The 12,677-nt window shown below is 39.1% G+C and overlaps 1 protein-coding gene across 1 annotated transcript in view; it reads right to left on the bottom strand.

Moving 5' to 3' along the window:
- Positions 1-12,677, bottom strand: part of DNAH9 (dynein axonemal heavy chain 9) — a 224,218-nt gene that overhangs the window by 128,006 nt on the left and 83,535 nt on the right. The window contains exons 39-41 of the mRNA XM_063292577.1: positions 8,405-8,570; positions 7,233-7,335; positions 5,287-5,526 (exon numbers count right to left, since the gene is read on the bottom strand). Coding sequence (XP_063148647.1) covers positions 5,287-5,526; positions 7,233-7,335; positions 8,405-8,570 — 509 coding nt within the window. The remainder of the gene's footprint in view (positions 1-5,286; positions 5,527-7,232; positions 7,336-8,404; positions 8,571-12,677) is intronic.

Raw genomic sequence — 12,677 nt, 5'->3', positions numbered from 1 at the left:
TCACTAAAAATACAATGTACGTATAAATATAAATATATATAAATATAAAAATACAAATAATACAAATATAAAATATATGTACAAGATGGCAAATCAAGATCTTACCGTTGGCACCATCACAGTGCCAACCACCTCCATGCATGGCTATCCCCCCTCCCACCCCAAGCAAGGTGGCATAACCAGGTTTTCACCCCCTACCTGAAGGCCAGGAGAGTGGGGGCCTGACTTACCTCTGGGGGTAACTTATTCCAAAGGGCGGGCGCGATGGCAGAGAAGGTCATATAAGATGGGACAGGGAGAGGTGTCATGAGTACTGATGGCGAGCAGGAGGGGGCCTCTATCCAGGGGGGGAAACGCATGCGTAGTACTGAGGAATTAAGCAGCCATTCAAAGAGACACAGATCAGGCCCGCCTTGACTTTTGGGGTTTATCTGTCTGGGTTTTTCCCACACTTCTTCAGTTTGTTAGGATCTGTTTAATATAGCAGTAATAAACACTAGAGACCTACTCCTCGTCTCAGCGTGATTTCTGACTGTTAGGACAAGAGGCTTTCAAAATTCTGTTACTGTGCCCTCTAACAATAAAGTAGCACTTGTGGAACACCTGCAGGGTCTGTTGGTTGACTTGGGCTACAGAGGTGAAGGTGGAAGTGGAAGTAGAGGCAAGATGGAGGAAGAAAGATGTCCGGAACAGCAGAGCTGGAGCAGCAGCAGAGAAGAGACAATGGCTACAACAGCAAGAACCACAAGAGGAAGCTCAAGAGCCAAAAGCAGCTAGAGAAAGGAGGTCCAAAGCACCAGTAAGAGTCAGGCTGCAAGTCCAGGAGAGGCAGCACCCCAGCTGACCACAGGGAAGCCAAGTTTTGGAAAGGTGAGCTGTGAACAGGCAGTGCTAAAAGAAGGTGTCCTTGCTGGGGCAGAAGAAGAGCTGCAGAAGGTTGCCCAGGGACTGGTTTTTCATAGGGGGACTTGCTGTTAGTTCACATGGGGGAGACCCAGGTGCTGACATTCCTTATTGAAGAGGAATAAGCTTTTCTATTCTTTTCTCCCCTCACCCTTAATTTAAAGTCTTGGGAACCAAAAATAGCCCCAGAGTCTAGTGGAGTAAAAAAGGGGAAATTCAACAGTCGGAGGGCCAGGCAAAGCACTGAAGGGAAAAGGAAACACTGAGGAATGTATGGGGAAAAGAAGGGAGTAAATGGACATGAATCAAACAAATGCAGTATAGGATTAAGGGACAGCAGTCACACAGAGATAAAAGAATAAATCACAGAAGAATGTAACGATCAGAAATATATACAAACATTAGTAATCAACATCAAACAGATCATAGAGAAAAGCTGAGGACTGAGAATAAAACACCATGAATAAAGATGAGGGACAACAAAGTCAAGGAAGTAGCACAAGTAAAGTTTAAGAACTTAAGAAACAGAAAAGCACTTCAAATTAAAAAAGACTTGCAGACAGTACTGTAACTTTAGAAAGTGCTTTGTTTTGTAATGCCCTGAGATGTTCTGCTCACTCTTGTAATTTTGTTTGTATGTGTAAAATAAAAGCAATATTTAAACACAGCATGTTGTCTGGATCTGTTGCCATCTCTGAACCTACAATAGAGGCCAAGAGTGATCTGGTCAACTGTCACCCAATTACTGTTTTAAGTATCATTTGTAAGTTTTATGCCAAGCACCCACATGGGTGAAATTTGTGAACTGGATGACACAAGTGAATGTGCTCACTGTAGAACATGCCAGATTTAGAAACCGAGAGTCAAGACTTGACCAGTCCCTAGTTTTACGACACCTGGCAGATGGATATTCTATCAAACCTCAACATTCTCTTTATGTCACCTTCACTGATCTGATTCTAAACCAAGGGAAAATATGGACTGTGTCAGATCTTCTAGATAAACTACATATTATTAGGACTAATTATACTCCTTGAAAATGCTTATATGCAAGTCAAATATACCTCTCCAAAAAGCATATCTGATCTGATACCTGTCTAGAAATGAGACAGGCAGGGATATATGCTTGTCCTCCTCATTCTTTTTTATATTAATTCTGTCACATGCATTTGATCAAACATGAATTCCATCCTCCAGTACTGGTGAATAAGCCTACATCTATCCTTTCCTAGCTGATGATGCAGTTATTTTATCTATTCCAGGTCAACCTACATTGGAGTTTGGAAGCATTAGCAACATCCTATAGCAAAGAAAAATTAAATATCAATTATGCCAAAATTAACACTGTTAATTTTTACAATTTTACCAACAGACACAGCATCTTCATACATAATTGGAAGATATTCTTTATCATCACTGAACAAGTGAGCAAGCAAAAGATTTTAAATACCTAGGAATAATCTTCCTTAATATGAAATAGCAAAAATAAAAGACATTAGTGTGTATGTACAAAAAAAGTCCAATGCAGTAGCTCAGGGTGCCAGCCCCAGAGGCAATAAATGTGTCACTGCAACAGTAAAACTCTTTAAAGCAAAGCGTGCAGATTTGTCTCGATAAGAACTTGAGACCATTAAAAATAATCCAGAGTATATTTTAATAGCAGTACTTCAAGTCCCTTGCTATATTCCAAATGTACTTTTGCACCTGGAAACTGGTCTTCCTTCTATAGAGACGCATATGCAATCTTGCTGTTCTGATATTGGTTAAAAACAAATTGCATGGGAAAACTCTCCCTTTATTTGTATGGAAAAATTCTGTTCTTCTTGGAAGAAAAGCACAGATACGTCTTTAAATTTCTGTGGCTTTTCAGCTCAGCATCTGTTTCAACAAGGTTATGAGGAAGTGTCCTTGAAGATAAAAGAAGATGTGTTTGACTCCAATCTACAAGAGATTGTTCCTACTATTATACAGGTGGGCTGTGGAGAGGCTGTTCAACAGACCTTTCTCACAGGTTAGATTCAATCTTATATGAGCTATGGTTTTGAAGAAAAAATGATAGTAACATTGCTCAGCAAGATCACCTCTGTGCCTGTTTCTAAGAATCAACAGAGTCAGTTCCACATGCTTTTGTGCATTGTTCCATACACCAGACTTGGCATTCTCCACTAACATTCTTCATTAGCTGGCCAAATGGACTGGCCAGATGAGGAAAGTATATTTTCTGTTAGCAGACTGCTCCCTTGAAATATCTAAAGAGGTGCTAAGTTCTTCTCTGTTGCAATTTCTGTAAGGATTACGTGGGTTTAATGCTGCAACTGTTAAATCAAATGACTATAATTCATTAGCATTGTTATATGTGTTAACTAGTTTACTGTCTTACAGTACATATTTATATATGTTATATTACATTACAAATATTACATATTTACATATGTATATTTGTATCATATAACCATTTTGGTCTTTGACAGTAAATAAAATTGCTAAACTAAATTAAACTACTTCCTGAATGAATTAAATTCCCAAGAAATTATTTTTAGCTTTTCTGTCTATGGCTGCTTTTCACACATTCTATTTTAACTGGAAACAAGGTAGTCCATATGCAACAATAATCATGATCAATAATATTCCTCAGTAAGCTACCTGGTGCACATTTTAAAATAGGCCATCCATAGTGTATTAAAAGAAGCTGCAGTTTAGGCAGTTATAAATCACATTATTAAATGGTGTGAAGGAGGAGAAGACTCCACTGAATTTAATTTTTTTTAGTTTGGAAAGAGCTAAGATGTGTAGAAGTTTTTAAAATAAATAATTACTATTATATAAAAAAGAGAAGGAATATATATTTCACAGCACCATGAAACCACTGCAAAGAGCCTGAACCTATTTCATGAATCAATAATATTACAATGAGCACATGATATCATAGAAATATTTATTTATTTTCTTCTTCCTTTATTCATTTATAGACCACTTGTATAAAGCCACCTAACTCATAGTGACTCTGGGTAGCATACAGGTTAAAACCCATTACTATAAAACAGATCTAAGATGGCAATAATCAGGGGCCAGAATTATCCAAAACATTATGACAAACACCCAACAAGCATAGAACAGAGGCCTTGGTTCAACCCTATTTTGTGATAAAAATCAATTTCAACAGAAGCTAAATTTCTTATTTCATCTACAGTGTGAGGAATGTGGGTTCAGATATCCCAATAGTAAGAAATCTCTCTGGAACCAGTTAGATCTCAGTAAAGTATTTCGTTTATTGAAAGATACAGTACCATCGCCCTCTGCATCTAAAGACTCAAGTAATTGTATTTCCCCGGCCTCTTCTTTTATCAGACCCAAGTCCCTGCCTTCGTTTGAAATTGAATATTTACAACTGCCTTTGGTTTTACAACATGGGCTTCAGCAACATTCTTCACTGCCCACTGGAAGATAACACTTTAGCCACAGCATTCTGGTGTCAACTTGCTGAGTCTGTGAAGTTTCTAATTCTTGCTGGCTCTGTGATGTTTCCAGCTCTCACTCACATCAATCAAGTCTCCCCCCTCCCTCCTTTACAACCCATGACAGAGGAAAAGGCCCAGAAGGGGGTTTTATGACTTCTGGGGCCAAACCTCTGACATAAAGAAAGAGATGGATTCTACAATTAAAAGGAAATATATGTTTTTTCAGTAAGGTTTTAAAATGAAACTATAGCAAGTATATTACAATGCAAAAGATCCATTTCATCCCCATTTTTTATTTACACAAGGTCTGAAAATTGCTGTTATTTTATGGATATCAATAATAGTTCATCTTTCAAATCCCATTGATAATCTACAGTCAATTGCTCCAGTCAACTGCTATCTAGAGCCTATTCCCAAAACTGAGGTAGAAAGTTTCTGTTTGATCATCATATGTCTTTTTTAATGCTAGGCAGTCTAAACAGGATCTCACTGCCCACTCTCCTGATGACATCATACTGAATTAGTACCTAACAGAAATGCAGCAGAAGAACTAGATGTGTGGATATGAACCACAATAGCCAAAATTACACATCTTACTAACCAAGCAACAACAGCAATCAAATCATATTATACTTAGTGCAATGTGTAAAATCAGTTGGCAGGTCTGCTCTCTTCCTCACAGACCAAAACAAACGGCACCAGGACACACACAGCAGAGAAAGGAACTGACCTTATTAGCAGCGTATTGATGTCTTGTTCTTGCATTCTTCCATTTTTACTTTTATTCTGCCAAGCTGCAAAATGACACTTGGAGAGGATATGGCTGTGCACCACCAACATAATTTGACTTAATTGCAAATCTAGCCTCCTTAAGCAAATACACAGTCAGAAGAATAAATAGTTCCCCAAAGAGAAAGCAACCTACTTGGAAGACATTGGAGAAATCCCTTAGATTGAAATTGTAGTGAAATTTAACAGCTGTTGGGAGGAATGTGGCTGCTACTTTCAAGTGTAGGGCAAGAGCCAGACGTATTAACTGCTGTGATGATTTCTGTAAAGCCGCAGAGAAGTTCCCCCATTTTAGGTGCTGAGCTAGGATGGTACTGTAAATGGTGGAGAGGGCATCTGCCCCAGGGAATGAGAGGGCAAACACACAGAAGTGGCGCTGCAAGAACACAATACAAGAAAACAAAACACAGTACAAATCAGTAGGCACTGTGTAGGATAAGAAGGGGATACGTTTAGGCAAAGTTCTTACCCACCATGCCTCACAAGCAAAACCCAAAGCAGTAAGTGGACACTGGTGCAGAGAGTGTGACAAACCAGGGCCAAACTTACACACAACTTATTCTTCATCACCAAATACCAGGCAAGTCGCCTACCAGGAGAATAATAGTTAGAGGTAACATTGAGTTAACTGAAGAATGGCAGAGAATTTGACCTGGTAATTAAAACTGTACTAGTAATAACTATACAGCTCTAATATAGATGATAACCACAAAAGAATTTGTGGAGTACTTTAATCATGCCTAAAAGTCTTTATAGAATTAGCTCAGAAGTCTCTACAATTATTGTCCCCGTGATGCAGATTAGAAATACAGATGACTGAAAATGAAAGAGAGTAGCTTTATCAAAAACTCACCTCAACCTTTGAACAAGAAACTTCCCATTTCACATATCAACCACTTTACCATACTAGTTCTTAAATATCTTGCACAAAATGGAATATATGTGCACATTTTAACATTAAGCTTTAAACTGCAATACAACATTAAAAAGAGTCTAAGATGCCTTGGACAAAGGGCTTTGGAAGCCAGTAGAACTGGGCCATTTGGCAACCCAGCCTCACTGTCTAGCTTCTATATGACAACATTTTAAATTTTGTCAGGGAATTCACATACTTCAAAAGCTTTGCTTATGAATATGGAAGGTATAGAGCTTTGGCTTGTAAAGCTTTGAGGAAATGTACAGTATGTTAGAAATGCAGACAATAAAAACAGGAGCCAATGATCAAGAAGCAACTTTGTTCTATATTTCCACAGAACAAAGAGAAATACAGGTAGTCCTTGCTTAACAACCATTTGAATAGCGACTGTTTGAAGTTACAACAGCACTGAAAAAAGTGACTTAGGATCAGTCCTTGCACTTACAACTGTTACAACATCTCCATGGTCATGTAATCACAATTTGGGCACTTAGCAACCGTCACACATTTATGACTGTTACAGCATCCCACAGTCACATGATCGTCATTTGCAACCTACCCAGCCTGCTTCCGACAAGCAAAGTCAACGGGAAGCTGGCAGGAGGTCATAAGTCATTGTCATATGACATCTCACTTAACAACCATGGCTCATTCATTTAACAACCGCAACCGGGACTGCCAGAATTACCATTGCTAAGCGGGGGCGATCATGTGATGTTTTGCTTAACAACCAGTTCACTTAGCGACAGAATTGCCAGTCCCAATTAGGGTCATTAAGCAAGGACTACCTGTATTCTACATTCATTGCATGGGGTGGGTGGGGGGAAACCCATGTGCTGCTGTCCATGGTGCTGAAATATTCTTATGCTTGACCTTATAAAATCAAATCCCAATTGATCTAATACAGAGGCACAAAGATATGGTTTTCTGATGTATAAAAGCAATATAGAAACTAATGAGTTGGTTGTATATAGACTATGATCTTTCCAGAAAACCCGTCACTAGTTTCCCATTCCTCTCCTATCAAGTCTTTGGTTTTCTATTCGTGACTGATAAAGTGTTCCATTCTTATAGCTTCTCTTTTTTTGGGCACAGTCTAATCAAGCATGAAAAAAAACTGAAGGTAATTAACAAAACCAGCAGTGTTCTATATCAGCAAGCAATACCTGCAAACGTGGGTTGATAGTAAAGCTGCCTGCAGTGGGATTCATGCATGACACGTACTGTACATTCATGATTTCCTTCAGTGACAGCTTGTTTCTGTCGTACCTTTGCCAGAAAAGGAAAAAAGAATGCATCATCCTAATCACAGATTATTAGTGACAACAGCAGTGTGCCTGCCAGACATTGCCAAGACTGAAGCAGCATGTTGGAGGGGCACTGGGCACCTGCTGTATCCCAGCTGTTTTCAATTAATATGCCAACAGAGACTGTACAACTTGAGGGCAGGGGGGCTGGATGAGGTTAGAACTCACATATGTTTCCATTACATCAATGCATTCCATAATGATCATGATTATTCTAGAATCATGCTTATCCATGATAAAACCCATTTTTAATGTCAGTGTGGCCCCACATTGGTCCTATTGCAACTTAGATGGTGGCATAAAGAAAGACAATTTGTTCAAACATCCAGAATTTGGATGGAAGTCAGTCTAAAAGTTAATTTAGAAAAGATAAATTATATTTCATTTGCCCAGAAAGTTGCTCTCTTGACCAGATCTCTTTCCTTAAGGTGTTCTTGGGCTGTACATAACATCCCTAAGTAACAATGCCCATAATCCAGATGTTGAACAGAACTGGCCTTTACATTCCATTCAAGAGAAAAGCTGGTAACAAGACTGCCTCGAGGAAAAAAACTCATCAGGAGCCAATATATACGAATCAAAAAGAAAAGGATAGATTGCACACTGTACAGTCCTGCAGTGTTAGAATAAAAACAGGAAGTTTTATTGGGAGCTTTGCACTAAATAAAGAGGCTTACCATGGGGATGTATGAGGAATTCAATCTTTATGAATGCTGATACCAAAGGACCTGACTACATCTCTTGGATTAATGTACTGCTCAAACTTAGCTATGGAATCCATCAGATTTTATTCATGCTCAAAGATTGTGACATGATTCTTAGTCATGTGTGTGCATATATAGGGGGAGAAAACAGAATGGAGCTATGAATAACCTCACATAACAGTAATCCAGATCAGAAGCAAAATCATCCATCCCAAGTGTAACAGCCTATTTTGAATTTTTTTAATGTAGATTATGTGGAAACAAAATACAGTTATGTGTAAAATGATACAGATCAAAAATAGACCAATTCATCTATCCCTAACCTACCAATGTCCGTAATCCAGATGTTGCCGGATCAGTGTATGAGGCTGAACTGTTCCATAGGAGTCAACTTCAGGCATATTCATATCATCAATGAAGTAGATGAGTTTCTTTGTTCCAGGAGGACCATAATTCCTTCCAGCCTTTTTTTCCAGTGGCTTCTCAAGAACAGCTATGAGAAAACATAGGCTTAGAATTTTTAGAAAGCAAAAATCTTAATGTACGTATTGCAAGACTGCTAACTAATCTACTTAAGCTATAAGGCACCTATGCAAAATACATATGAAAGAGGAATCATGCCAATATCAAGCCTAGCAGTGTTCAGGTCACATCACATAATTCCTCACAGAGGAAGACTTTCAGCAGCAAACAAGACAATGAAAACATAAATATAGGTTAATAACATACAGGTTAGTAAACAGCAACTGCATGATCTACAGACCTGTAGTTATGATGCTTAACATCTTGGGCAAGAACAAATACAGTAGCAGCAGGTTAATAGGGATGTAGGGTGGGGCATCCAGCCATATTTTTTTATTAATGCATGGAGGAAATAAAGTTGTTTTCTATCTTGTGAACACTGTCAAAAAATTAGTTGGAAGAACAAGCTGCCTACTTGTAATTTTGGGTCTTCAGTTAGTCATTTATACAGTCACAAGCATGGAATTTGTGTCTGCACAGAAGCTTTATCATGAACATTTCATAGCTAAAGAGATTTTGAGCAGGAAGGTCACCCTGCTGTTGTATGTCTAGAAGTCTGCATCTCATTTTCTCCTCATTTCCAGAGTTCAATACAGCAGTCATGAGAATGCAACGTATTTACTCAAGAAGGCATCTGCACAGGAGAAGTGGGGAAGTGAATGCACAGATAACCAAAGAACTAATTGCAGGTAAACTACCTGTTCTTCTTCTTCAGTCTCTATGTATCACACATACTGGTAACAAGCTAGCTCATTTTGCAATGGTGAGGCATTTCCTTTATGCCAAAAAGAACAAGCAAAGGAACTATTAAATATAGCACAAACATAAACAGATGAGACCAAAAGCCACCCTGCAAAAGGCTGAAATGAATGATCCTTGGAACAGAACTACTGATACTGATATCATGAGCTTATAGTGATGCTGGAAGTAGATGTATATGATAATGTAATGGCTTCCACCATCCACTTAGAAAATCACTGTGAGGAGACAAGCACCATAACAAATAAAATCTTTAAAAAAGCCATTTCTATTGAGACCAAAGGTCAAAGCAAAAAAATACATTATATATGTAATAAACGCAGCAGTGTTGGTGTTGGAGAAAGAAAAAGTATATTAAAAATAACAATCCGATCAACAAGGAATTATGAAAACACTTCTGGGATTCAGATGATGTCATGCTTCAAAAAAACCTTATCAGCATGAAATTGTGCATAGGAAAGGTTCAACCCAAGAGGATTCATAGGCTCAACAGACAGGTTTACTAGAAGGCAACTTTCAGAGGTAGGACACTAAGGTCTGTAGTAGCTAATGGTTCTAAGTGAGTTTGTTATGCAACATCAAAATAAAAATTGGCATCATTTCATAATTTATATAAAGATTCCAACTGCTTGGTGGTAGAAGGCAATGATGATATTGAGTAGGCAGGGCTGGCATGTCTTTTAGCACCATTTCTGTTATAGAAAACTGGATCATCCACCTGGCTGGCATATGTGTAGGCTTAAAACTTTCATCATAAAGTTCTGCATAAGATTTGCTGGTTTCAGATGGATCTGTTCCCAACTGGTGGCCATCCAAATCTGAAAGAGTTGACTGCTCAGACCTACTTGATTATGAGTCTGCAATAGCCTTTTGCATCTCAAGTGTCTCAATATGGAAGTTACAGCTGGCTCCAGTACTGACTGCACGATTGGTATTGATGATGGAACTACTGTCTACCTTATCTGCAGAGCTGCTATCATGGAAAGCGCTGGCCCAGTTGACCCCAGCAACACTGAGGAGATGGAAGCATTTGATAGTGATGAGGAAGCGTTTGCACAACGCCTACTGCAAACCTTGGATGGATAGATCAGTGGGTTCTGAAAGCACAGTGATTGGCATATGGCAGCAGAGAGGAGCCTCAGAAATACTCTGAAATCTTTAGGTCAACATAAGGAGGAAAAAAAATCAGGAGTCTGATTAAAATTAAAACATCTACTGCAATTTAATTTGAATACAATTAGTTTGTCAGGGAAAAGTGCTACCAGACTCCTGAGTTTTTGTGACCACAAACTATCATAGCTCTCCTCCTATAATAAGGAGGGAAGCACATGAAATAGGATTCAACTGTATTCTCCCTACTGTCAATCCAAAATGAATATTGGGACCATGAAGCAGAGCAGGAAATGTAGAACCCTCTGAGCTCAGATTAACTGAAGTCAGAAGAGGACCCCAGTGAACGCTAAGAGCAGAATGACTGGTGATATTATTAGTGGCTCCAGGATGAGCAGTTCTGAGAACACTGAGGCTAACTGTATTTATGAGGATTTGTATCTATAATATCTTCTTAAAGATAGTTCCTTAGTCACCAGTCCCACCAACTGTCTTGGAGTCAGCAATGCTAGGAGAGTGAACAGGCACTGGGAACTACTGAAATCAATGGAGCTCTAGGTTTGTAGCTGATACTGACGGTTCAGGCTAAGCTGCTATTTCAGATAATCAGTTTGCTTGCTTGCTTGCTTGTTTCTCAGAGTGACTTAAGTTGTGTTTAGAGGAAATTTCCTTCTTTTTTCCACCTTCACCACCTACACATACGTATGTAACAGTCCCGTGCAGGAGGGCAGGGCTCTTTGGCCAATACAGAGTTGACTACGGCTAGATTCTTTGATTTGTAAGTGACATGACAGCTGTGTTGGTTGTTCCACAGAAGGCAGCACAGAACAAATGGAGACAGTTCCACAGTTACTGGCTATAGCTGGTTCTGCTGCTGGCAGGGAGCTTAGAAAGACCCAAGCAATATCTCCTCACCTGTTCAGTGGATGCCTGAGAAGGAACACAGGCATCCACAACCTGTGCTTCTTCAAGAACAATAAACCAGTTTCCTTTTCTTTTCACAACACTCTCCATCCACATTACCGATTGTTCATGATGGATGGGGAAATATACAATTGTGTCACATTTTTTCTAGCAAGCTTTAAAGAATGTTGAAAGTGAGTTCTTCGTGTAGAATTGCTGTTTTGGGGAGCAGCCTTAAAATTAGCATCATATTTAGCTCCACTCTTAGGCAGCATCCTTAAATACAGCCATTCTAAAATATAGTTTGAATGTCCAGGTTTGCTGCATATGGGTGGAACTAGAACAACGTTCTGTGCACCTGCAAAAAATCAAAGCAGCATAGAGTAAGAATAGAATAAAACTTAAACAGCAGAGAAGAAAAGTCAATTTTGAATGAGTTAAGAAACCATTTTTGGCAGCATGGTTGCAATTTTCAGTGATGTCACAATTTTACAGGGCAGTGTGTAATTCATCCAGCATACAAGTATCTCATCCTTAGCTGCTGAACTATATGTTGGCTTATCCAAATCACTGAGGAGTCACTAAATGAAGAAAGCCCTGGGTTTGGTGGCAAACCGCTATAGGTCTGCTGAGCAATTACCAGCGAGAAGCTTCTGTTGTCCAACTTTCAATTTCACTTCAGATAGAGTGATGCATTCCAGGGACACAAGATTTCAGTTTGATAAATGCTGCTCTGCCAAAACCTGAATAAGCATTCATTTTATCTGAATAAAAGTTTATCCCTCTCCAGGTTAAAGAAATCAATGGTTATAAAAACATAGTGTTTTGTTTTGTTTTGCTTCAGAAGGACTAAGTAAGAAACCAGGCTAAAAGTAGCAATAATGAACCCCTGATGTCTCCATATGGTCTATGACTCCATATGGTCTATGACTGAATGCTCCCTGGGAATGGCCATAAATTCCTCTCTAGCAAGGCAGATACACTCCCACAAGCTTATTAGAAGATTTGAGGATGAGGCTTGGATAGATAAGTAACTTTATTGCAGCTACCAAGCAGTCCTGATTAAGCTGAAGATCTGAGAATTTAACTTTCTCTATAGGTCCCAAGTCTTGGGTTTCTTCTTCCTGCCCTTTCTTTAGGATGGGCTGCTTGTCATACTTTTCTCACACTAGCACCTGACCTGTGTTTACAAAATGGTCTTGTCTGGTCCAACCTCCTCATTTCCTACCATGGCAGCTCCAACTGAAGCTTGGTGAACCACCTGGTGCACCTGAAAGGCAACTCGCTCTGTACTCAAGTCCTTTCA

Source organism: Candoia aspera, chromosome 2, assembly GCF_035149785.1.
Source record: "Candoia aspera isolate rCanAsp1 chromosome 2, rCanAsp1.hap2, whole genome shotgun sequence".
In the NCBI taxonomy this organism is placed as follows: Eukaryota; Metazoa; Chordata; class Lepidosauria; order Squamata; family Boidae; genus Candoia; species Candoia aspera.
The sequence above is the reverse complement of the archived record's forward strand: the minus strand, read 5'-3'. Positions and strand labels throughout refer to the sequence as shown.